The sequence below is a fragment of the Homalodisca vitripennis genome, chromosome 4 (genome assembly GCF_021130785.1).
Source record: "Homalodisca vitripennis isolate AUS2020 chromosome 4, UT_GWSS_2.1, whole genome shotgun sequence".
Lineage (NCBI taxonomy): Eukaryota > Metazoa > Arthropoda > Insecta > Hemiptera > Cicadellidae > Homalodisca > Homalodisca vitripennis.
Genome location: NC_060210.1, coordinates 99,367,056 through 99,394,910, shown reverse-complemented (window position 1 = coordinate 99,394,910; position 27,855 = coordinate 99,367,056). Strand labels below are relative to the sequence as shown.

Sequence of the window (27,855 nt, the reverse complement as noted above, 5' to 3'; positions counted from 1 at the left end):
AGACAATTTTGTGTGTTTACAGTATTACAAAACTCAAAATGAGTTTCATCAGACATTATTAAATGCTGCAAAATATCTCCATTTTGCACACACATTGCGTGCAGCACGGTCACCACCAGACCACTAATGTGCCGCACGCGATGTGTGAATGAGGTGCAATCATTTTTCACAAAAAACACGTAATTCAGGATCAGCAGGATTTGAATTTTTGTGTAACTGCTAATTTTTAGGGATTCATATTCAAATCATGATATGAAATTAGTTATAAACTTGTCTTTGAATCATCTAATGTGGCAGATTGCTTCCAGGTTGATCGATTTAGGCTTTGCAGAACAGATACACATACATTTTCAACATTGTCTGGAATATATACAGATCTAGGCATACCTGGTAGATTCACATTAATTGTTACTGCTCATTTTTACCACTCATGTATCTTCCTGAATACTCTATCATTTATTCAATAAAGGTTTCACATCGTGTTTACATTCTTTAGTAGCAGAGTTAAAATAAACATATGAATTGTCACAGTCAAGACAACAAATAAAAAGAATGAGAAATAAAAAGTACAAATTACACTTTTGCTCAGAAAACTTACTTAAAGCAAATAAGAAATATAAATAGGTAAATTAAGTACTCTTCAACAGAGTAATATGCCCGGTTTATGAGGTAGCATTTTAAGGAATTTTTAAATGTTTGAATTGAATATTCATTTTTTAAAGATTCTGGCAATTTATTTTAAAGTTTTAATGCAGAATAATACACGCCCTGCTCATAGAGTTTTAACCGATGAACAGGATAGTGTAGTATCTGATGCCTTGTATTGTAAGGGTGAAATACTTGATTTTCATGGAACTGTTCACTATTAGATTTGTAAAAACTTAAAACTTCAAAAATGTATAGAAATAGGAGGGTCAAAATGTTCTTATTTATGAAAAATGGTTTACATGACTGTCGGGTTCGGAGCTTAACACTTATAATTCGTTTTTGCAATTTGAACAAAGTTTTTGATTTTGATGAATTTTCCCAAAATGCCACCCCGTATCTCAGGTGCGTGAAAACATATGCGTAGTAGACAGACTGAATAGTATCACAGTTTGTTACAGAGCTAATTGTTTTCAAAGCAAAATAAGCTGTATTTAGTTTTTTTATTAGTTGCTTTACTTGTTCATTCCATTTAAGTTGTCTGTCTACTACTCCCCCGAGGAATTTTGAAGAGTGAACAACCTCAATATCAGGCAATTTTACTTCTGGAATCTGGTTTAAATTGATTTTTACATACAATTTTATATTTTTCTTAATGTTTCAATATACAAATTGTCATTATCCCTACATCGGGCGCTAAACGGAGTTTTCCTCCATGTATTTTTTATTATTAAAAATAGTACTACTTTTCTGATGTTGGCAGTCGTTTCCCGCAGTGTACTTCACGAGCATCTTTCGGGGAAGCTTTGTCTAAATCTATCAGTATGAGGTCTACTTCCGTGCGAGACTGGACGATTCCTCCGTGAGCGCCCAATGTTGTGTTTGTAGTCCTTGGACGAAATCTCCATGAGCGCCTTATAGTGTTTAGTTTTTATGGAGTAATAATCCGTGTGCGCTTAAATGTGTGACCTGTGATGGTTTCTTTTTAAGTTTTACAATATATTTTATTTGAATTTTGTGAAATGGAGAATGAAGACGAGAGACTTGTCAGTACAGTACCCGTGTGCTAGGGAACATTTCAGTACTGTTTATGGAGTGAACATTGTTGTTATAAGAACCAGAAGGAAAATGTTTTGAAACTTTGTGTAGTGTTTAAAAAAGTTTTAATAAAGAATAAATTTTGATTTTAGAGTAATATTTGACATTACAATTGTATAATATCTCAAGAATTGAAGTAAGTTGTTTTTGTAAGAAGTTAAAAACTAAGTTAATTTTCATATATTATTACAGTAGGTTAAACATTTTTACAATTAATTGCATTATTCCTTAAAATAAATCATGTTGTTACTATACAATAACATTTTTTCAAATTTTGAATTTATTATTTGGAAAATTCATTACATAAGAGAGTAATTTTTATTTAACTTCTAAAAATGAATATATTACATTGTAATTAAATCCGTATAAATATTTAAACAAATAAAAAAAGTTTAAACGACTATGATATCCATTATTCGCTAACCTGGAGGAAACCTCCGTGAGCGCCTAATGGTGTTTCTAATTTTAAGCGCCTGATGGAGGGTTATTTTTTCAAATATTTTTGATAAAACAGGTAAAATCGATATTGGTCTACTATAGTTGGACATGTCTTTCTTTTCACCCTTTTTAAAGAGTGGTTTTACTATAGAAAGTTTTAGTTCCTCCAGAAAAATCCCTGTCTGAAAAGATACATTTATTAAATGCAGCCTATTGAGCAGAAATCTCAAAGACAGACTGTTTAATGACAGAGGTTGGAATGTTATCCCACCCAGCCGAGTTTGTATTCTTAAGGCTCATTATAATTCTCTGAATTTCCTCTGGGTCAGATGGGAACAAAAACACTGTCGGAATGTCTTTCCGTTTTTCTAAAAAAGTTTTGCAGAGGATAAAACATCTGTCCAAATGATGAGGTGTGGGTCACTTGTACAGATTACAAGGTAGTGTTTCACTGTGTGTGCACAAGCTTGGGTTCTGGTCAGAACCTAACTAAAAACAAAAAGAAGATTTGGAAGTGTGATGGATGCAAAGATGATTCTGAATCTACTGCCTCAGTGAAGAGTGTGGGGAATACCTCAGAAGAGAGGAAATAGTTTCTGGAAGCACTAAATAAGCTGAAGAGCGACGTCAACTCCAACACTAACGGCAAGATAGGAGCCCTCTCTAAACAACTGGAAGGTATAAACAACAGATTTGATGTGCTGGAGGCTTCCCACGGCAGAATGGAGCAGAGGTGTGAACAATGTTGAGCTCGATAAGGAGGTGAGGACATTGAGAGGGAGCTTGCTGGCGGTGGAGCAGCACTCCCACAGCAACAACCTGGAGATCAACGGGTTCCCTCTCACCCCTAGTGAGGATGTGTATTCGGTACTTCATCAACTGGCGCGGATTATCAACATCAACATGAGGCCAGAGGACATCTCGGTCACACACAGGCTACGCTTATATTTAAAAAAAACTGGCCCATCCACCTGTCATCGTGCAGTTTGACTCGAGGTGAGTGAAGGAAGAATGGCAGCTTGCGGCAAAAAAGAAGAGGAACATTAGTGTGGCAGAAATATCTACCAGCTTCCCTGACAGTACCGTGTTCCTGAACGAACATCTCACAGGCCACAACAAGGCGGTCTTGGGAAGGGCCATAAGTCTGCAACGGCAGGGGAAGCTGCACTTCGCTGGGTACTTTAATGGTAAGACTTTGTCAAACCAAGAGAAGGAGTGGACTCTGTCCAGGAGACCTGGCTGGAGGACCTTGACAAATATGACTGCGATGTGTCATAGGTATTGTGACAGTAATTTTACGAATCTTTTAGCCAACTATGATTTCATTTCATTTAAAACCAATACTATTATTATATACAATAAATCTTAAATATGGAATTAATCATAAATTAATTAAAATAATACCGATTTATAGTAATAGGAATTACAAATTGTCAATTCATTGTCACACGGTTGCGGTGACACACTACAAGCAAATCAATGTGCAGAAATCAGCTGGATGGATATGAGCAGCTTTCCTCCTCTACCAGACAGCAGTGGTGGTGTAGTGATACATGGGCATTATAGTGAGAGTGTTAATGATAGTGACAAACCACAGACTTATGACAACAATAGTGTAAACAATGGAATTGTAGATACTAAGGAGCTTGTAAAGGAACACTGTATTTTGGATAACAGTGTTTTTTTAGGATGACAGCCAATCACTCAAACTCGAATGTAAGCAAAACTAGTATCGGTAACAGATTTACAAAAAATCAACAAATGTTTATTTTAAATTTAAATATTCGAAGCTTGTTAAAAAAGGTCAATAAACTAGAATTAAGTTTGGAATCGCACCAACTAAATCCAGTGATCATTAGTATATGTGAACATTGGCTCTCACCCTGGAATTTTGAACTTGTAAATAAATTAATAGATTATGAACTTGCTACAATATATTTAAGAAAAATTTCAAGTCATGGGGGTGTCTGTCTATTTGTAAGGAAAGGTGTTCCTATTACAATTAGGGAAGATTTGAATGAGATTTCAGAAGACCTTATTTTTGAATGTGTAGCCTTAGAACTAGAATTAATAATTGAAAAATGTTTCAAAAGGTGTATTGTAATCTCCTTGTATAGAACCCCCAACAGTAACTTCAATCAGTTCATTTGCAAATTAACAAACTTGTTCGAAAAAGTGAGAAGAGAAACAAAAGTAAATACATATTTCTTTGTGGGGACCTAAATATAAATTTGTTGAAGGAGGATAAGGAGATGAAAATGTTAAAGAATGTTATAACGTCTTTTAATTGTCAAGCCGTATTTACAAGGCCAACAAGAATTACTAAGAATACCAAATCTTGCATTGACAATGTCATAACAAATGTAAATCCAAAATCCATCAGCAGTGAAATTATAGAATTAGGGCTATCAGATCACAACTCACAAGCAGTATACTTAAATAAAAAAGCCATGAGTAAAAAGAAAATTATAAATACAAGAATGCTACAGAATGAAAATAGAATTAAACTACTTAGCAATTCCTTGCAAAAGGAAAAATGGCAATCTTGTTTATACAAAGAAACAAGCAATGAGGCGTATAACAGCTTTTTGACAACATTCCAATCATTTTTTTCTCTGCTTTCCCAATGAGAACATTCACAGTCAATCCTCTGAATAATAAAAAGAAAAAAACATGGATAACATGTACCGTAAATTAGTTAATTAAATTTCATACAATGTAAATTTCGCAACCTAATCAGCCAGTATAATATAATATTATTTTACATCCAATGTTCCGGAACTAAATTATTGGGCGGAGTAACTACCTAATTGGCACGCGTATGAATTTTTTCTTCTAACCCTTTGTAGCAGCCCAACTACGTAACCGATCAGACCTCGCGCGCTTTGTCCGCGAGTTTACGTAGCTGATGTATCTCACGTGTTGTTTGAATAGATGGCTACCACTTCCCAACTTCTACTCCTCTTCTAGAAATAACCGTTCTTAGACTACAGCTTCAATGTCTCGTGCCAAGACGCCGACACCCGGGTTGTGAGTCTACCTATTGCGAAGGGAAGTGAAATATTATTGTTTTGTAAAGTAAAACGTCGTACGCATAATTCAATAGAACATTGGATATTTTAGGCCCACCTAGAAGATATACTTTTTAGTTATTATATTCTAATTGGCAGCAACGTGGCATTACATAACTTTTCCTTTACCATCTAAAAGTGGTGCTTTTAAGTTTTCGTAATTAAACTGAACTTATAAGTAAACTTTGTATTTCTAGTATTTATTACTACGACCTCAGAAGTCACCACCCCCATGTGTTATCGTCATACGGTACACATAATTTTATTGCGCCAATCTGCTATTAATGTGCCTACTCTGCCATCAACTGGGTGAAACTGAGTGAAAACGCCACAATGCCTGCCATTAAAATAGAATATTTGTCTAAAGATGAGTTGGTATTTGAACTGATATCTAGAGGTATTAAATTAAATAGTGACAGTACAGTAAATGAACTCAGAAAGTCCTTAAGACAGTGTTTGAGAAACAATATTTTACCTACTCCTAGTAGCCTATTAAAAATAGACCACAATCAGGAAGTAAAACTTCTCAGTGAAAAAGTTATATTATTAGAACATGGATGCAGTGAATTGAACAGTGCTAGTTCACCTTTAGAAATCACCAAATTCCAAGAAAACATTTAATAAACTGTTTATTTTTAGACAACCAGCTAGAACTAAGTTCTGTACATAGTGAAACTTTATCAGCTTTAAAGTGTAGGCTAGTAAATGTTGAACAACAGTTAGCTAAAAACTTGCTACCTACAGTGAACCTAGAACAGCTTAAAGTGTTAGAAGCCAATTTAAATGAATCATTAGAACAAGATGAGGCTATGGAACAGGCAGTGAAAGAACAAATAGGCCCTATTTCTGTACAACCACCAACAATATCACAGCCTACTGCCAGTACCCCCACTTTGCCTATAATGCCTATTTATAATGCAAACAATGATTGTATTAGTCAACCTATGTCTGGTTTAAATATGTTTAATAAGTTAAACAACCCTGTAGAATGTTATTTACAAAATTTTACAGTAACAAATGGCTTAGTAGTACCTGAGCTAATAAACTTTTTGAAAACTTTGTTAAAACTAAAATGTGAAACTAGCCTATCAGAAAATGAAATTTTAGCATTGTTACCATGTTATGCAAAAGGTCCACTTTTAGCCAAAATAATACAGTGTAAGTCTGTCATGCCAAATGTCAACTATCTACACAGGGAATTAATTAGTGCTTTTATCCCTGTAGGCCTAATTGAAAGACTTAGACTAGATTTAGTTTATAGGCCACAAAGGTTTGATGAGCCACTGTATGAATACATCTATGACATCAAGGAGCTCAGTCAAGTTTTATTGTGTAACATAAGTGAACAGGACTTGGTAACTTGTATAAAAAGAGGTATTAAGCCTACAGATAGAAATAAGTTAATTTTTGAAAACAATCCCATTTGTTTTACAGATTTGGAAAATGTGTGTATAGCTAGTAACAATAAAACCTTTAATGATAACTTAAGGGACAATTTAAGTAAGACATGTGTTAACAACATGTATCCACCACATGTTGAACTTAGAAAAAGTAGGCCTACTGTCAAAAACCCAAAATTATGTTTCAATTGTAATAGGCCTGGTCACTTAGCAAAAAATTGTTTTAGGAATCCAAAAAACTAGTCGATAGGGGAGTGGTATTACACACAACACCTAAAAATATCCCTCCCCGGTTTCATAAGTTTAAGAATAATAATTTTATAAATAGTAATACAGTAAGAAAAGAAAAACACTATTTTATGAGAGTCTATGGTAAGGTAATTAAAAATTGGAGTAAATTAAACTATAGAAAACCTAATTTAAGACTAAATGTTAGACAGTGTAACAATATGCCTTTAATTGAAGCTATAGTGGGTAAAAATGTAAAAACAAACTGCTTATTAGATACTGGTGCTACAAGAGATATAATTAGTAAAGAATTTTATGATAGCCTATTGTTGAATAAAAATGTTTCTAAATTAATGAAGTCAGATGATAGAATGTTTGCTGCAAATAACACTGAAATAAAATGTTTTGGTTACTGTTATGCTAAGATAAAAATTTCTAAATTTTGTTGGAAAGTAAAATTTATTGTATTGGATAATTTAAAATGGGACATTGTATTGGGAAACCCATTTATATCTAATAGCAAATTAATTTTAGATCTTGATGGAGATTCATGTTATTTTAAATTCAATTGTAATGAGAAAATAACTATTGTCAGACAACAGCCTTTTGAACATGAAGTAAACAGCATTGATGTAAAAATAGGGTGCACTAGAGCTGAGGCTGAGATACAAAACCTTATAGGGGATTTTCCAAATGTTTTTAATCCAAAATTAGGAGAGGCTCTAGATTTGGAAGTGAGATTAGTTCTAAATGACCCCACACCTGTAAATATTAGGCCTTATTTTATGAGCCCTCCTACTGTAAATAAGATGAAAACAATAATACAGGATTGGTTGGACCAAGGAATAATTGAACCCAGTACTTCAGCCTACTCCAGTCCAGCCTTTTTAACCAAAAAGGACAGACTTGTAGTCAATTATACCGAATTAAATAAAAAGTTACAGAAAATTGATTTTCCCATTGGTGATTTAAATAATTATTATCAACATCTTAGTGGAGCCAAATATTTTTCAATAATAGATTTAAGAAAAAGTTTTTTGCAATGTCCATTATCACCTGATAGTCAAGATCTTACCTCATTTAGCACTATATTTGGTAAATATAAATTTAAACGAGTACCCTTTGGTTTACATGTTGGTAGTGCTGTATTGTCCGCCTATCTGGATAAAGTCCTAGACAATATAAAATTTAAATATGTGATAAATTTTTGTGATGATATCTTAGTGTACAGTAAAGACCTTGATTCGCATTTAGTACATGTCAGAGAGATTGTAAATAGACTAAGCAAACATGGCTTAACGGCAAACCTAGAGAAAGCAAAGTTTTGTTTTGAGGAAATCTCCTTTTTGGGGAACTTAATAAAAAATAATACAGTAACTATAGATCCCGAGCGAACAAGGAGTATAGGAGAATTTATGCCGCCTAAGAACGCCAAACAAATTTCACAGTTTTTAGGTATGACCAATTTCTTTTCAAAATTTATAAATAATTATGCCGAATTATGTAATCCTTTAAATCGTTTAAGAAGGAAAAACGCTAAATTTGTTTGGACAAGTGAATGTCAAGATTCGTTTGTAAAGTTAAAAGAAGCTATAATGAATCCTCCTGTACTCCAGTTAGCCGATTTTTCAAAGCAATTTATAGTAATGACAGATGCTAGTGGAATAGCCGCAGGTGGTTGTTTGTTACAGGAAAACGACCAAAATGAATTAATGCCAATAGCCTATTACTCTAGGAAATTTACTGATGCCGAATTAAAATATACTGTTTATGAAAAAGAAGCTTTGAGTGCACTAATTTGCATAGAAAAATGGCACGAATTTTTAGAAGTAAGAACCTTTAAATTAATAACTGATAACCAAGCTTTATCCTATGTCCTCAATCACAAAAGGAAGGTAGGAAGACTTGCCCGGTGGATCGAGAGGATTTTGAATTTGCCATTTGAGGTGGAATTTAAAAGTTCCACCGATAATGCGCTGGCAGACGCCCTTTCACGTATGTTTGAGGGCGAGTCGACGGGAACAGCTGATCCGAGCCCCAGTGACTGCCGGAACGTTCCAGACCAGGATAAAAATAGATTATCGATTTCCTTCTGCCATTCAAACTCCTCCCGAAGGCAAACATGTAAACGAACATCTAATGTAAAGCCTAAAATGCAGATAAATAATAAGTGCAATAACAAGGATAATTTGTGGTTGTTAATTAATGATTTGCCATTAGCGTTTAAAGATTTAGAAAAATATCAACTTCAAGATAAAGAAACTCAGAAAATCATTCAATCTGTAAAAAGCAATAATAACAATTTATGTTATTTTATAAAAAACAATTTACTGATGTACAAAAGGAATGTAAAAAGTAAGAGTGAGATATTTTTGCCTGTACAGTTAATTGATGTAGTATATGAATTCTTCCACAGTTCTTTAATAGGAGGTCATTTAGGCATTGCTAGAACGCAAAGAAAAATTAATCAGTATTTTTATAGACCTGATTTAGACGAAATTATAAAGGCAAAAGTGAAAGCATGTAATGTTTGTAAAATGAGTAAAGTGTGCCAAAGAAAATATGAAGGCGAATTAGTATCTGTGCCATTTAAGAACAATATGGATTGTTTATTCATAGATCTTTTAGGTCCCTTAGTGAGAACTAGAAACAGCAATGTATATTTACTTGTAGTTGTAGATGCCGCCAGTAAATTTCTATGGCTAATCCCTTTGAGGGAATGTAAGAGTGCTGAAATATGTAATAAATTAGACCGCATAATTTTTAACAACTTTTCTGTACCTAAAATAATAGTGTCAGACAATGCCGCATATTTTACATCACTTTATTTTAAGAAGTTCTTATTTAAGAATTTTATTGAACACCGTAGACTAGCGCCTTACAGGGCTAATGGAAATCAATCAGAAAGGCATATTAGAAACATATCTACATTATTACGTAGTTTCTATCACAACTGTCATAGTAATTGGGATAATGACCTAGGCTATATACAATTAAGTTTAAACACCGCCCATAATGAAAGCACAGGTTTTGCTGCCTTTGATTTAATGTTTAATCATTCCTGTAATAATGCTTTATCTAATTTATGGAAGCTAAATGATCTAATTGGTGAGAATTTGTCCAAGGAAACTGTTGTAAACAATTTAAAGAGAGCTGTGGTGAATGTAAAAAGGAGTATAGCACATAACAGTAATAGACAAAAGTACTCAGAGCAAAATGTAAAACATCCCTTTAAGTTGCATTCCTTAGTATGGATCAGAACCCACTATTTAAGCAATAAGGTAGAAAAGTTTTGTGCAAAATTAGCACCAAAATATGTAGGAATTTATAGAATTTTATATTTTTTAAGCCCTGTAACTTGTATTGTACAACACACTGAAAATGTTTTGAATGTAAAAAAGGTTCATATTGTAGATTTAAAATTAAATTAAGACCTGTTCTGTATAAATAAAAAAAAAAATTTTTGTAGCATCCCTAGCTTAAGGAACCACTTGCTGCCAAATTTAAAAGATAAGATAAAATCCAGGAAGTTAACTGTTTGGTGAATTCTTAACGAATGTGTCAATGGAAATAAAATATAGAAAAAGAATTTGTAAATAGACTTAGTGTAAAGAAATGAGACAAAGTTGATCCTGACTGTTTGTAATGAGGGAACCAAATATGAAAAATTGTCTGTGTTTTGTAGGTATGCCGAAATGTTGAATTTTGAATTTTGTAGATATATTTGAAGTGTTAAAATTCATGTAGATGTAAGATGTATAGGATGTTGTATGTAAATATATATATTAAGAGTGATGCAGTATTAATACGAAATGTGAGACTTAGCTTCTCGTGAGGGGACGTTTCATTCCAAAGTATTCGATCCATATTGGTAACTTGTCCGCAAGTCTCAGGGTATTTAATGGCACAACACTATACACAAAACACTGGTATGAATGCAAAAAGAAGTATGAATGTGGCGCCTATATAACAAAACACTACACTACACTTGTTTACGATTTAATCGCCTTAAATGCCTTTATTCTTGCAACGACCCGCAAATTCTAAAACGCTGCAACGTGCACTGCATGAAAATAGTTTGCCTAAATTGATTTTCTATTTTTGGTCCCTAAGCGAGCAGTCATAGAACTGCATTGGCATGCGATCTAGCGGATTTCATAGGAAACTTTTGAAACCCCGCGCTATCGTATTGTTATGGTTGAATTTGAATTTATGTAATGAATAAAAGGTTGAATTAAGTTTGTTATTTAGAATATGTTTAAAGTAAAGCGACTAACTAGGTTGCGAAATCAAAACAGGGGGGATATTCTGTACCGTAAATTAGTTAATTAAATTTCATACAATGTAAATTTCGCAACCTAATCAGCTAGTATAATATAATATTATTTTACATCCAATGTTCCGGAACTAAATTATTGGGCGGAGTAACTACCTAATTGGCACGCGTATGAATTTTTTCTTCTAACCCTTTGTAGCAGCCCAACTACGTAACCGATCAGACCTCGCGCGCTTTGTCCGCGAGTTTACGTAGCTGATGTATCTCACGTGTTGTTTGAATAGATGGCTACCACTTCCCAACTTCTACTCCTCTTCTAGAAATAACCGTTCTTAGACTACAGCTTCAATGTCTCGTGCCAAGACGCCGACACCCGGGTTGTGAGTCTACCTATTGCGAAGGGAAGTGAAATATTATTGTTTTGTAAAGTAAAACGTCGTACGCATAATTCAATAGAACATTGGATATTTTAGGCCCACCTAGTGAGGTTAACAAGAATCTCTGAGGTAAGGGAACAAACCCCACCAACTCCAACAGTCATCTTCCACAGTAGACTAGACCTATCGAATTGCCCATCAACCCCAGAATCTCAACATTTGCAGGTAGTGATGTGCCGCTACTGGACATCCATAAGGTTGCCCAGATTGAAGTGGCACATCTGTTTTTGCTGTGCCCAGTGGTGGGTTCAACTGGTAGGTATAAACCAGCCAGAAGTGATCCCTAATGAGTATATTAGTATTATGCTAACATACTAAAAGTTAAAAGTTGCATAATTCACAAATTTGTGAAGTGCCTGGTGATGGAATCTTTGATTCAGAAAGGCCTTGCACAAAATAAAAATTATATTGGAAAATTTTGTATTCGTTTATACTAGTGATATTAGTACAATAAACTTTTTTTCCAGTGCTCCAAGATTCTACATTCAACATTATCTTGGTTATATATTTTATCCCTATTATTCTTGTTCATTGTTTACAGAGTTTACAAATCAGTTTCAATAACATTTTCAAAGCGTACAATGTCAGGTGCTCACAGAGCACGTTTGACTAAATATGTTAAGTATATTAATATTACATTACCATAACATAATTTACAATCATTTTACAGTTTGAATTGTGTTTTCATTGCAGTGAATTTTAGTCAAATACACTATATAAATAGTATAAACCCAAATATATAGTATTAAACCCAAGAGCTTATAGTGTGAGGCCAGAGTTTGCCATGTTGCAAGCCTTTTTATAATAATTTGTAAAACATAGTAAATATTTGTAAAATATGTAAGGGAGAACATGGTTTTTCTTGCTTGAAAATCTTATTGTAAATAAATATTTTTATTTTTTTATTGTTGTGAAAAGAATAAAAAATGTTAACTAAAAATTTCATAGAAACATTCTAAATATGACCCATACAAAATACCAGAATAAATTTATCAAGTAACTTCAATGCATCCAAGATAAATAGAATTTGGCGCAAATAAGTACATGCTTGTTAAAAGAAAAAAACTTTAATGAAAACTAATGAACTTGAATGTTAATTAATGAAAACTTTTTATAGATTTAATTCAAATTTAGTTGTTTAAAATCACTTAATGTAAAACATAGTTTTCAAATTTGTTGTAATTTTAGCACAATAAGAAAGTATGACTAGTTTACTCTAAATTTAAAAAAATTTAATACTTTTACCAATAAATATGGTTTTGTGCGCGAACGCAGGATGTAAAGTTAGTAGGCTACACTAAATAATTCAATAAAATAGAACGTTTAGACTACTTAAATAGTTTTAAAAAGAAGAATGCAAGAGTAACCTACATAAAATTATATTTCAAAACTCTATTCAAATTTATACTTTTCCAACTCCTCATTTTCCATAATTTGCTTCAAAAAATTCTTATTATACTCTGCATACCGATATTTTTCAATTAATTGATCATAGAAAACAGTAAACTTCCTTACCTCTTCGATAAGTGTACTATGCCTGATGACTGATGCCGTTCGTAGACCGCACCGTGCCCGTAAAAATTCAAAATTAACTTATCGGTGTGGCCACGACGGTCTGGTGTCGGTGCGCACATGTGTGGACTTGCAGGTTGAAAACTGGGCTGCAATTCTTTCACCGTATGACGGCCGACTCACGTCAGGCACGGTGCGGGTATGTGTCCCGACCTTAATTAATACTTGATACGACAGTGCAGCAAAGCTAGATTTACACTTGGTTGTGTATCATTATCAATGTGACTCATCAATTGCCTTTGTTCTCACCATTGTCACTGCCATCCAGTCGTGTTAAAAATAAATTCTATAATCCTTTAATAATGTAGAACATTACAAAACTACTGTTTTTTTCTTTTACTTATAATAACATTTGACCTATTATAAAATTTGAGTTCCAATATTCTTCCCAATTATATCACTCTTCCTTTTTCAAATTTTAGTGGCATTAAATATAATTACTACAAGTTTAATATCATAAAAAAATAACTATGTATTAGTACCGTATTGTTGCACTCTGATACATGGCTTCAGACATTGTATGTATGTGAATACGTTTGTTGCAGTATGTGTTTAGTTATATATGTATATGTGTTTTTGTTGTACTATTTTCATAAAACCATTTTCATTCATTCATTCAGATCAAGAATAATGACTGATCGACTCCAAAACAAACATTAAACCATATAGATTTAAAGCTGCTTGAATCATTTGTTAATTGTAGTTTTCTTGTTTCCTTCTACTTTGCAAAATATATTTCAAATATTATTTAGAATAAAACAACTCTTACCATACAAATAATTGGCTCCCTGACATGCTTGTACTATCAACACTTTCGGGACATTTATGAGCATATTTGCTACAGATGTACCATTACAGAAAATGTTTTTAATTTCCTCAATCCGTACTGGAATACTGTTTACACCATAAATACAACCTGTAACAAAAAATGAGATTAACGTGAAGGTTTTTGAAAAGGAGTAAAAAGTACATTTAGTGAGTTTATTAGCCAAAGTGTGCATTTATATTAATATTATAGACTGTTACTGCAATCTTGTCTAAGTAGAGGGTGCAAAATAACTAGCTATCAAAATATTGCTAATGAGCAGGAAAATCCTCTGGTGTTAGTTAAAAACACCTTCTTTATGTCCAAGTCACAAAAAAATCAAAGCACAGCTGGTTCATTGACAAGTCACCTTAGAAAAGAAAACATGTGTTTCAATTTTGTATATAGCATTTTCATTGGCTGAAAAATTACAAATTATCTAATTATACATCAATTAATTAGCCAAAATATAAATTGTTAGGTTTTCATATTTAGTTATAATAATTAATCAAATTTTACACATTAATATAGTCTTTTTACTAATAACCAGAATTGTATGTTATTTAGAACTGCTCTTTGCGCACCATTGTTCGATACCATTTTTATTATAAGCCATCTATTTCCACTTATCTTTGTACACACACACACACCCACCTGCATTCCAAATCTATAGTGGTCCGATTGTTACGTGGTATGAGGTGACTTCTGTCGACCGATCAGGCGTCCAGGACGCCGGACAAGAAAAGCTCCCCAAGGCATCTCTCCAGTTCTTCTAAAGACTCCGTCTCGCTAGGTTGTACGTCAACACCAGCTTTAACCAAGTTCGGGCCGTGCCCCCTTGTCTTGTCTCTTGTGAACCGTAAGCCGTTCTATGGCAATTAACAGTCCCCTTGCCGGACATTATTTTGTTAACGAGCCAAAAGTAACTTTGTCTCAACGTTCGTGAGTGAACCGAAAACAGTGTCAAGTGAAGGTGGAATCTTCATGGTGGAATCTTCATCCATCAACAAGGACTCCCCCTGCTCAACGTTCCTTGGAAGCAACCCAGGTCGAACATTCTAATTCGGACATATTTGGACATTTTAATAGAAAACGACAATCATTTTAACACCTGTATTTTTGCTTTAATTGTGTGCCTTTTTTCTAATACTATGTTTTGTGATCTCATTTCGTATTTTTATTTTTCCCATTCGACTAATAGTTATTCTTAGAAAATCAACATATGGGCTCCACCTGCTCAGCTATCGAAGTATGAGTTTTTAAATATTAGACATTTTACTGGTCCTTCGAATATAATTGAGGTCCGCCAAGCCGGATCTCCTAACATACCTTTTGGTCCTTCTGACCGGATCTAACATAAATATAGACTCATAATGTAAACTTAAGAAACTGGTACATCATAGCCTTGGTAATGGTCCCGTCATCATGTGACCTGAATATGACCTGGTATGGTCTCATAACGCCTAGTCATACTCATGCTCAGTTGATGGATGTCCTCTGTGAATGAGTTCTGCCTGTGCAGTGGTATCACCTCAGCCCATCAATGAAGAAGAGTGCCCCAGAAATATACTTTTGTCTTAGAGGGTAAAATTACTACATGTGGCCACAACTTTACAATCAAGACTTTGCCCCTTCATCTTCTACTACCAGAGTACCCCTTCATCTTCTACTCCCAGAAACAGAAAAATGCCTCGAATTCAACACCCTCACCTTTATGTGCTTTCACCTAATTAGGCTCTAGAGCTGCATCTTGGAATTTCATTAACCCTAGAACTAGCAATGGTGTCACTCTGTACTGGCGGCTCTATTTTAACAGCCTCGCAGACGTTTCTTATAATGTATCACATTTCATAACTGTTAGTCCAAATATAAACTATTATATGTCAATGTATTCACAACTATATGGAGAGCATTATAATAACAATATCTTATAGTTTCCATGGAAACATATTTTTATTTTTTTTACAAAATTTAAGGAAAATGTTTTTTGGAAATTTGTTTGTAAATATTCCGTTGTGTAACTGCTTAGCAATAAGCTTTACATCAAAACCGTACATGTATAACTTATTTGAAATTTTGTCCTGATTCCAAAAATATATAATTATTGTAACTTTTACCTCAAAACGTATGTGTTACAGGGCTTTGTATAAAAAAGCAACCATATTTACTTATTTTTAAAAATGCGTACATTTCTAAATAAATATTATTGTTCGTGGGTAAACATAATCTCTTGACTGCATTTATACTTATATAAGTATGACAGTCAAAACAAAAATAAAATAAAATAATAAATTTTAATCTTACCTTATTTACATATGTACAATATATACAAAGTTTCATTTTTCACTCAGCGTCACTAGATCCCGCCCTGCAAGCTCTCTAAAGGCGCGTTTCCACTGAGGCAACTTGTAGGCGACATGTGGCATGCGGCACTGTCGCATGTAGCACGGTGTATTTCAAGTCAGGCAACACGCTGCGACATGTAGCATGCGGCACTGACGCACACTACTTGTTGCGACGTGTCGCCAGACGAATGCCACACTGTGCTACAAAAATGCAGTGTGTCGCACGCTGTTGCCATTATCCAGGCAGAGGTGGATGAGTGCGGCAGTAGACGCGCGACATGGAGTGGAGTAATCAAAAAACTACATTATTTATTGAAGACTACCATAATACACCAGAGCTATGGGACAACAGAAGTGTATTAAATGTGACAAATTAAAACAACTAGCTATCAAGTACGACTGTTCAGTTACTGATTTAAAAAAGAAAGTAAAAAATTTGAGATCTGCTTTTCATCGGGAACATAAAAGAATCACTAAACCGAAGAGAGTGGCTCATCTCCGAAAAAATAGAAATGGTTTTGCGTACAATCTCCTGACATTTTTGTTAGATGTTGACATCCCAAGAGAAACATTTTCAACAGCAGAGAACTCTGAGGTAAGTTAATTAAATTTAGGATTAGGAACAGAGTGTCTTTACATACACGTACATTTGTAGGTCAACAGTGATTTAACAAGTATATATTTTTTAAATTATCTAGGTATTTTTCATAACAATAGAGTTCATATTCCTTTAAATATTTAAACCTAATTTTTTTACACCTTGTTATTTTTTATACATTATGTGACATTTAATTTCTATAAACTTTGATTGAATTTACGTCACTATGTTCCCGATATCATCAACTAATTATTTGTTACATAATAATGTTTATATATAATAAAATTGTATTATCTTAATAATTTATGCTACCAATACTTGGGATTGAAATTCTGAAGAGATGCATAACTATCACCAGTAGCTAGGTACCGTAAAGTCAACAATACTCGCACTTGAACCGGTATCGCATCCCGACAGTTGGTGTCTGCTTTTTTCACCAAAGGAGTGACCTTTTCGATTAAGTAGTCAAAATCCTGCCTATTCATACGTGTGAAATTTTTAAACAAACTACCATCATTTGAAAGGAGTTTTTCAAAAAATTTCCTTGCGATTGTCACCGCTTTTAACAAATAAATCTCTGATCCACCGCCTAGGCTTCTTCCTACTTCTTCTTCTGCCATTTGCGAGGATCAAATAAGCAGCAGCTATCACTGCTTCTGAAGACGTGACGCACACTACTGACAGAAAAATGTTGCACGACTTGAAATGTTCTGGGCCTTGCTACAAGTAACGGCGACAAGTAGCAAGTGACAACTGGCGACATATTTATTGGGCAACAAACTACTTGCAACAAAGTATGAAGACGCACGGTACACATATAGCAACAGAACGACATTTGTAGCATGCTACATGACGCATATTGTTGCCTCAGTGGAAACGCGCCTTTAGATCATTTGTTCACCCATACTGAACAACTAAAACTATAACCTAAGAAAGCTAAATAAACAATAATAACAACACCAAATACTATTGCATTCGTAACCTCAAACACAAAACCCGACACTTGTTTACAGTTTCACAACAATGTGGTTGACCCGTACTACGTTCACGTCAGCTGTCCAAAAAAAAAACGATGTTTTACGGTAAACAAAGAAGACAATAATCGAAGTAAGAACAGTAAATCGGTACTATAGTTATTGCTCTTCCAGAATATATCTAATAAAAATCATTTATATGGCCTTAATTGCCTAAAATTTCAATAACTGTACATGTCTACTTTGGCGACGAATATTCGTCCTTGCCAAATCAGACGGGCCTTTGGCGACGAAAATTCGTTTCATACCAGCTCTAGGGTTAATATTCTTTCTCTTCAAACCCAATTCTTCTGAGAAATATATGTTAACACATGTTGAAGAAAGACCTCTTTCTAACACCCTAATTGCGTAAAACACATTTGAAGGCATTCTTTTAAATACTTAACCATAAAGACTGAATTTGATAGTAGGCCTATATATGTTGTGTGTTTCTCACTTGACAATTTTTCAACAATTGTCGAATGTAGTATGTAAGAAAAAGCCACAAAACCAATTCAGGACAGCTAAAGCCTGTAAAAACTCACTTAGTCCAGCTCTTGTGACAGAAAATCTAATTGGAATAACCTATGTTTTATTTTTAGGATACCAAATTTAGGTGTATTATTGTTTGAACACTATTAAAGCATTGCTCGATAGTGCTATTATTTTTGCTGTTTAACAGAAAATTATTAATATAAAGAAAAGTTTTGAGTATCTTGGTGAGTTTGCCAGTTAGTAGGCATACTACATTGTTTTAGAATGCTAAAATAGTCTATCAAACTGTTATCACTCTTCCCTACACACAAGAATCTGCTAAGTAGATTCTACTTTTTTCCACTTTGTTGGTTTGGCAGAAGCTTAAATCAATGCTTTTTAAACTGATACAAAAGTAGGTATTAAACTTGAAATGATCTGTAAGAGAGTCAATGTGTCATGAGCACACAGATGGTAAATGAAATTGCTACTGAAAAAAAGTATGAACTAAATTATTTTCATTGTATATTAATACAATGTGTGTTCAGAAAGTAAGTACCGTTTCATTCTACTGCCGCCATAGCGCTGCAATCAGTGGTCTGCGCATGCACATTAGTCGTCCTTGTTCACTGGCTATCAACTCACGCTATTTTAGTTGTTCTACATTGTTTTCAGTTTTCTCTGAACGTTTAAAATGTGATACCGCTGACTATGACTCGTTCTGTAATAAGACTTTTGGACGCAAGGAATGTGAAACCAGCTAAAATTTATCGTCAACTTTGAGATGTTACAGGGAAGACGTGATAAGTGAAGAAATGGTGAGAAAGTGGGTTAGAATGTTCAATTGCAGTCAAACAAATGTGCATGATGAGAATCGGAGCGTTAGGCCTTCTCTTATCACCGAAATCCAAGAGACAAGACATTTCACTGTGACAATGCTATCTGATGATTTCCAACAAATTTCATGCACTCTTTTGTATGAAGCTTTGTTCCCGATGGGTTTAAAAAATGATCACTGACGTGCACAAAACCAAGAGACTTAGAAGTGTTTTGATTTTTCTCACATGGTACAGTGATGATGGTGAGGATATTTTAAAACAAAATTGTGACAAGTAATGAAACTTGGGTCTTGGGTCCATACAGCAGTCAATGGAGTAGTGACACAGGCAATCCCCGTTACACAAAATAATGTGCGCTGTCTTTTGGGATTGGAAAGGTGTTTTGCTGATTGATTTTCTCTCAAGAGGTGAAACCAGTAATGCGGCAAGTTATTGCGAAAAATTAAGAAAGGCGGTCAATTCAAAACAAATGGAGAGGAATGCTCAGTAACAGAATTGCGTTGCTGCTTGACAATGCTCGGCCCCATACCACTCGTGACACTCAAACATAGATTCGACAATTTTGTTGGGAGCAGTTCGATCACCTGCCCTCCAGCCCGGACTTGGCACCGTCTGACTACCACTTGTTCCTGCATATTAAGTGCAAGCTAGGCGGCAAACGCTTTGAAATCGACGAAGTGGAAACTGCCGTGGAGTCTTGGCTACATTCGTTGGCAGAAACCTTCTACAAAGAGGAAGGTTCTACAAATTCATCACTGTGTTTGAACGCTATGACAAGTGTTTGAACATCAGTGGAAACTATGTCGAATAGTTAAGGTTTGTGCTTTCATGTAGAAATAAAATTGTTGGTAAAAAATTATTTTACTTGTTTTTTTTTTTAATGGTACTTTCTTTCTGAACACGCCTCGTACTTAGGGTCTGATCTGATTACCTACTGATCATTGGCCCGAAGACTCACACATTAGTTTAGTTTTAAATGTCCAGAGAGTCGTTGGGCCAACAAATCATGGAGCGATCAGAGGAGTTTATTTTTAAAAGCAAAACATTATCTAAATCATTTGTTGGCCAAAGTATTTACAATTTAAAACATAAATTTACACTCAACGTTCATTGGCCCAACAATAAAAAATGTATCAAGAATCTGTAGGGTACTATAATAAATATACAAAATATAATACAACTAATATAATACCCACAGTAAATAATACCAACATTTTTCAAACTAAAACATAATTAAAATTAACTTTTGGTGTATAAAATATATTCAGATTTTTGAAAAGGTTAAATATTTTTTTATTGAAGACAATACATCTCTGGCCATTTTGGTGTTACAAACAGCTTTTTCTATCTTTATTAGGCTTCTAATCATGGTCTTTTACAACTCTAAGAGACACACTTGCTAATAGGCCTATGGAGTTTTTGGGATAACTATTTTACCCTAGTCCCAAAATGGATAATAACAGTTAATAAAACTCTGTAAATAATATTCAAGCTTCACTTACCTTCTTTTCCATGTGAAAGTATACACAGAAAGAGTGCTGAATGTTCCTCAACAAAATGTTTTCTTATCATCTTTTGTATTTCATTGATCAGATCATCATGCTTGATATCGTGTTCAATAACAACTTTGAAATTCAAGTACTTAGTGAATGTGCTCTTGAGGTTAATTACATCTTCAAGTGACCCAGTTCTATTGGGTAATTTACAAGGAGGGAGTTGATCCTGCAAAGTACCAGTACAAATGTTAATAGATATTAAACGAATAAATTAATTGTATCCACATTTATCAAAAGAAAAGTCAGGAGTCAGACCATGCAATAAGTGCCAGGCTTAAATGTGTAGGACAGAACTTTCAATGAAAATGTAAACACATTAATTAAAATTAAAAACAATTATAGAAATACAAAATTTCATGAAGCTTCAAAAGAGGTAGAAGCAATGAAACAGCCAAAGGAAATACTAAACCAAATCTGAAAGAAGTTTATAATGTGTTCCACTTCAACTTGTGTGGGTGTGATGTGTTGTTTGTTCTCTTGACTTCTGTGCAGTGACAGCGCCTGGGTTCATTTTCTCCAATCTGGACTTCAAGCTTTTCATGTATAAGTCAGGTACGACACACATTGTTTCTAATGGCAATTCATTGTTACACACTGTAAGTTTTAATTGCATATGTATGTATTAAGTTTCTTTAACTGAGGAAGGTGGTAGATTTCAATTCACAAATCATAATGTTCTATAAAAGCAATGGTAAATGTCTGCAATCCTACTATTCTCTCAAGTTTATAATCACTAAGAATCTCAAATATCATGATGATCTCAAAATATTCCTCACATCAGTTCTATAGAAAATAGTTTTGTCAACTCCAATCTTTTGAAAAAAGATTATGATTTGGTTTAAAGGGAGCTAAAACACTTAAGTTGGCACACTTGAACATGCATTCATTCAAATTGACTTTTATGATGTGAGCTCCTTTCTACAAGCATGTGAATTTGATGTTTTCAGTGTATCTGAAACAAATACAAATACAAAAACAATCACAAGAGGTGTGCACCAGGGCTCTGTGTTGGGACCCATTACGTTCATTCTTTTCACTGATAATACATATAGGAGTTCATTCCTTTGTAATTTCCATACAGGAGTACAGCAAATTTATTGTGTACGAGTAAAAACAAAAGTAACTCCTTGACCACTAGCACTGCTTACTTTTCCTTGTTTAAATCCTATATCCGCTATAGCATAGCAGCTAGGGAGGGACAACCTATGGCAACCAGCAACACATCCATTCAAAGCATAAAAAGGCCATAAGAATACTTGATGACCTTCAAACAAACACGAGAATCCTGCAGGGATATTTTCAAGTACCTCAAAATCTTAACATTTATAGGCTTCTACATCCTGGAAAGGGTAACACATGTCCATGTCAAGGCTTTAAGTATAGATGAAAGGGGTTAACAATTTCATTACTACAAAACCAGACGTGCCACTGACTATTGCCTTCCTCTGCACCAACTCTGGAGCACTGAAAATAAACCAAGTTGCATTGGTACCAAAATGTGGAACTGTTTGCCAAAGAAGTTGAAAAACGTGGATCAACAAGAATTTACTCACCACTTGAAGACTTGGCTTCTCGATCAACCCCTGTACAGCATCGAAGAATTCATGAGCTGGAGAACTAAACCAGACTCTTAAAAACTTACTCAAAATTGTACTTACTCCTCAACTGTATTTCTATGACACTATAGTTATCTAGACATAATTGTAATAAAGATATCTTTGTCTTATCTTAAATAAAAGAAGGGATTTATTTTAAACTATTTGAGTTTAACAATTTCCCCCCTTTTCAAAGGAAGGTAAAAAGTGGTAACTTTAATTTTAAAGTTGCAACCCCTATCTTGTGACATCTCATTTTAAAGATCTATTTAATAGAAACACTTCTCTACGACATTCAAAAGTTATGGGCAATTAACCCCTTACATTTTAGGGTATAAATTAAGTCCTGATATGCCTAGACATATTCCAAACGTATTAAGATATCAGTGTACAACCTTCAGCATAATTAATTGAAATACTTGTGAATTTTTTGGAGAGGGGTAGAAGGGGCTAACTATAAATTTTCTAATTGTAACCCATCTTGTGACATTTCTTTTAACCCTTTGAGTGCTGCGGCGTTTTTGCTATATGGTATGCATAAAATGTACTTATAAAGTTTGGAAAATAAATATGAAAATATGAACCGCTACAACAGTAGAAATTTTCTAACCTAACCTAACACTCTGTATTTTCTACACTGCTAATGCTTAAATCTAATGCCTGCAATACTAGGTCTTCATTGTCAGCAATGTTTTTACGACTCACTGTTTATAAATATCACTGAACAAACACAAAAAAACATAAAAACTATACAAATGTACTTAGTAAAGTACTAGCTGTTTATGATCACCGTAACTCAAGGTCAAGTCGTTCTACTTACACACAGACTAGAACAACATACACAAACGAAATAATTTGAAGATACTAACACTACAAACCCATTTACACTTAAAATTTTCAATATTTACAATCATTTGTGAAATAAACACCAGCGCAGACAAAACATGTGACGGCTCGTCCATGTAGCTGTCAATTCTAAACTCGACTGATGCGCTCCCTTTACAACCGCCGTAAAATTCAGAATCTAACCAGAATGCAACAAAACCTTCATCAAAAGTTACATTGAAGCCTTTGGAATGCGTATGTAGTCATTGAGCCACTTTAGATAAATACTATATAAAATATTATCGTTACAGCAGAAGTCACAAAAATAGCAATTCTGGCATGTCTTGCACATATCAACATAATGCATGTGTGATATCTTTCAGTAAGACTTTGAGGTGTCCAGCTTATCTCTTTATAAAGTATCTAATTTTTATGGTGTACATAGTTTGTGTAAGAGGTGTCTTTTTGTAGGCAGCATTACAATTTAAGGGGTTATTTTCCCACAACTTTTGCTAGTAATGTCTTAGGGAAGTTGTCTTCATCCCAGTGTGTTTTTATTGAATAGGCCTTTAAAATAACACGTCACAAGATAGCATTTGCAATATAAAAATTTAAAGCTATCTTCTTCTACCCTCCTTTAAAACAGGGAGAGGCAATTTTTTTTATACACCAAAAAGATATTTTAATAACCATGGTAAAGATTGTACACCGATATATCAATCCATTTGGAATATCTCAGATGTATCAGGAATTTACACAGTGTATACTGCCGGAAACTGGAATTTGTATAATCTTTAACCCTGTTTGTTTCCCATTATGGCTTTTCCTCTTACAGCAACAGTTTGTCAAGGGACGATTTTGATTGTGTTCGATGGTTACAGAATGCTGACATGCATTTTGTATATAACTTAAGAAGACATGATCAAATATTTGCCTATAGACATGCTGCTAATGTGATGCAAAAGGAAGCCATGTGGAGGGTATACACCTGCTGCCTAGTTAACTGGCTGTTGACCTTGGAAGAGTCACAGTACATATCTAACAGAGTAGTACCTGGAGGACTGGTCGCTCTTTGCCACACAAGACAGAATAACCAGCTCCACTTCCTAAGGTAAGCTATGCGCTCCAACCCTACAGTAGCTCTAAAAGCCTTCAATCAGTTGCCTGCTTCAAACTTTACATGGAGTTCTGCTGTAAGACTGCTTCAAGGGACGAACCAAAGAAAGTTAATTGTGGTTTTTTTACTGGTTTCGCAGTTCCACCAATTTCTATGTGATATACGACTTGGTGTGAAGGTTCGTGGTAAACAATGTTTTTGGACTATCTAATTTTGTACTTAAAAAAATAATTAGTGAAATAATGCACCCTTTAACTTTTCTCATTAACTGGATGTTTAACATTGGAGACTTTCCAAATTGCTTAAAAATAAAACCGTCACTGTCAATATTTTTCCAAAAACTAGCATAGAGTGTAGAGTTGCCCTAGAAAAATTGCAAAGCAGTTACTAATAAAAAGAAGGGAAGAAGAAAGAGAAAACACATCAAGATTTTCAAAAATAAATATACTAAACCTTTCCATTTGATAAAACGATACCAGTCTACTTAAAGCACAACGTACCTCATGAAAAATGTTGTACTTTTGTATGATTTAAGTTTACATTGACAATAAATTGATAATATGAAGGAATAGTAGGATTTTCAATTCTTACATTTTTTTATTGTAAAAGTATACAAAATATCTATAATACTGATAACTCTTATAAATGATTCATTAACTGAGCTTTATCGAATCCTGTGGGGCTGAAAAAATTTCATTTCTGTTTGTCCGCATGATATCTCAAAAATGAACTGAGAAATGAGAAACTTGATTTCACAAAGTAAGCATTGCATACGTACCATATTTGTAAGTGAAATATGTCCCCAGCAAAGGCATATGCCTGTGTGCTGGGAACGAGCTCTAAAAGTCTACTAAACAAATATAACAACCATAAAGTATAAATTTAAATAAGATAAGAAAAAAAAGGTAATACAATTTGAGACTACTTATTCGATAAGCTAATTACAATTACCTAACTTGTAAAATTATGTAACACTGTAAAATTTTGGCATATTTTCGTCCTGCATGTGAAACTATCAACAAATACAAGACGAATTCAGCAATTTCTCTCTCTATCTCTTTCTCACTCTCTCTTTTCAGTCAATCTCTCTCTCTCACTCCCTTTTACACATTCACCCACACTCTCCTCCCACTTTCTCACTCATTCTCTCTCACACACACCCAGCCACTCTCTACACACACACCCCACTCTTTAGGAATATATAGAAACAATAAACCGTTCAACACCTTCTCTACCCACTTCAACTAACCATTTGTTTACTAATTTTTTGTAACTATTTATTCTTAGGACATCTTTACCTTTAAGGTGTACTGGTAAATTTGCATAAAACATGTTAATTATGTAAAACGAACAGGTTTTAACAGATTTCGATAATCTAGGAATTACCATTCCAATATTTTCCACTGAACGAGTAAGGTAGTGATGGATTATAGGTGTGGAAAGGGTAAACTTATTTAAAAAATATATAAAATAAGGGTTCTTACATAGAGTTAATTTAGATTTAAAACTTTAAATTCATCGAAAATTGAGTTTGTCGGGTATCTTCTGTCTTTCTGTAAGATAGATTTAATAATAGCCTTTTGTACTGGTTTCTAATGGATTAATTACATTTTTATTTGCTCCACCTCAGGCGATTATTCCAAACTGTAAAACCGATTGAACATAAACATAATACACACATTTAACAACGATCAGATTAACCATCCGGCGCAAATTAGCTAAAACAAATATGAATTTTCAAAGCTTATTCCTTATACTAATGATGTGTGAAGGCCAACTCATTTTCTTATCAAATGTCACTCCTAAATACTTATATTCGTCGACACTCTCAACACACTCACACGTTATGCAACCATTCATTCTGCCACAAGTACGTAACCTGAGTTGTAACCCCAAAGGATGAGAAGAAGATCTAAGAGAGATGGCCATGCACTTAGTTTTTTGCGTATTGACAGTAAGCTTATTTTGGTCAAACCACCCCTTAACCGTATGGAGACCCTGTTCAGTATTACCATAAACTTCATCCCAGGTCGAACCCTCGAATATAAAAGCAATATCATCAGCATAAAGAAATATCTTGCCATTATCTAACGTAACCCTACCTAAATTGTTCATATATATTAAAAATAGAATTGGACCAAGGGTACTCCCTTGTATAACCCTGTAATCAATTTCTGCTACTCTACTACTAACACCCATTATAGACACCAACTGACGCCTATCACTTAAGTAGCTTTTATATCAATCAAGTGCCAAGTCCTTTATACCAGCATTAACCAATTTTGTTAATAAATACCACAGTCAACAGAATCAAAAGCTTTCGCCAAGTCAATAAACACCATTATACATTTATTATTATTAGGGCCGATTGTTTCATGAATTTCTTTTGTAACCATAAATAAATTATCATTAATATTTTTATCTCTTCTAAAACCAAATTGATTTGAAAACAAGAAATTGTTCTGGGTTAAATAATCAACAAGCTGTAATTTAACACACTTATCAATGAGTTTTACCAGAACACAAGCGAGAGTAATAGGTCTATAAGAAATCTGGATATCTTCCCTGAGACAAACTAATATTAATAACATGAGTAATAGGCACTTTTAAATTTTGAAAATTACTTTTAATAACTTTTGTATGGATCCCACCAACGCCTGGAGCTGATCCCCCTTTCAGTTCTAATACACTTTTCTCTAATTGTTCAAGAGAAACTGGAGAAAATTGGAATACAGAGTCTATCTGATAATCCTGATATGAATATCTTGACAACCACCTCTACCTCACTAACATTGACATCATCTGTTTCTACGACCGGAGACCAATCTAAATTGGTTATAAGATGACCCACAGCTGCATAATCAACAAAATGTATTAATTTTTTATTTTTCGATTTTGTCTTTTCTACCCAGTTTTTTAATTCTGTAATAATAAAAAAATGATCCGTCATTTTGGATTGAATAACTGAGCTTGTTAACTTATTAATTTCCTTACAGTCTGTAAAAATATGATCAATACAACTTTTACTTACGCTCGTAACTCTTGTGGGAACAGCAATACAACCAATAAAACTGGACCCGTACAAAACATCTAGATATTGTTGTGGGAGGGGATTTTGCGTTTCCTGTTGTATGCAACAGTTAATATCACCAACTATCCAGTGCATGCGATCCCTGGGCCTATTATTACAATATACCTCCAGGTCTTGATTAAACAACTGTAGGTCAAGGTCATGGGACGGACTATGATACACTACGAGTAAACAAAGCCGCTCATTACCTATAGATAAGTTTATCTTTATACTTGTGGCCACATGCATTCTGACTTCCTCAAGCGTAACACTGAAACACTTTCGTACATAGACAATCACACCATCATTTTGATTTCTGCTTACTTTATTAACTATGACGTCATACCCATCCACACCAACAATCACACCACTTTCACCCAACCAAGTTTCCGTTAACACTATGATATCAAATTGCACATTAAAACTGTTTAAAATAACTCGTCTATATGTTTA

General features: G+C 34.1%; 1 protein-coding gene across 7 annotated transcripts in view; it reads right to left on the bottom strand.

Moving 5' to 3' along the window:
* LOC124359822 (caspase-8-like) overlaps positions 1-27,855 on the bottom strand; it is a 40,893-nt gene that overhangs the window by 3,826 nt on the left and 9,212 nt on the right. For all 7 annotated transcript variants that reach the window (XM_046812879.1, XM_046812883.1, XM_046812878.1 and 4 more), the window contains 2 exons: positions 20,742-20,961; positions 13,935-14,081 (listed from right to left, as the gene is read on the bottom strand). In XM_046812879.1, the coding sequence (XP_046668835.1) occupies positions 13,935-14,081; positions 20,742-20,961 (367 nt within the window). The remainder of the gene's footprint in view (positions 1-13,934; positions 14,082-20,741; positions 20,962-27,855) is intronic.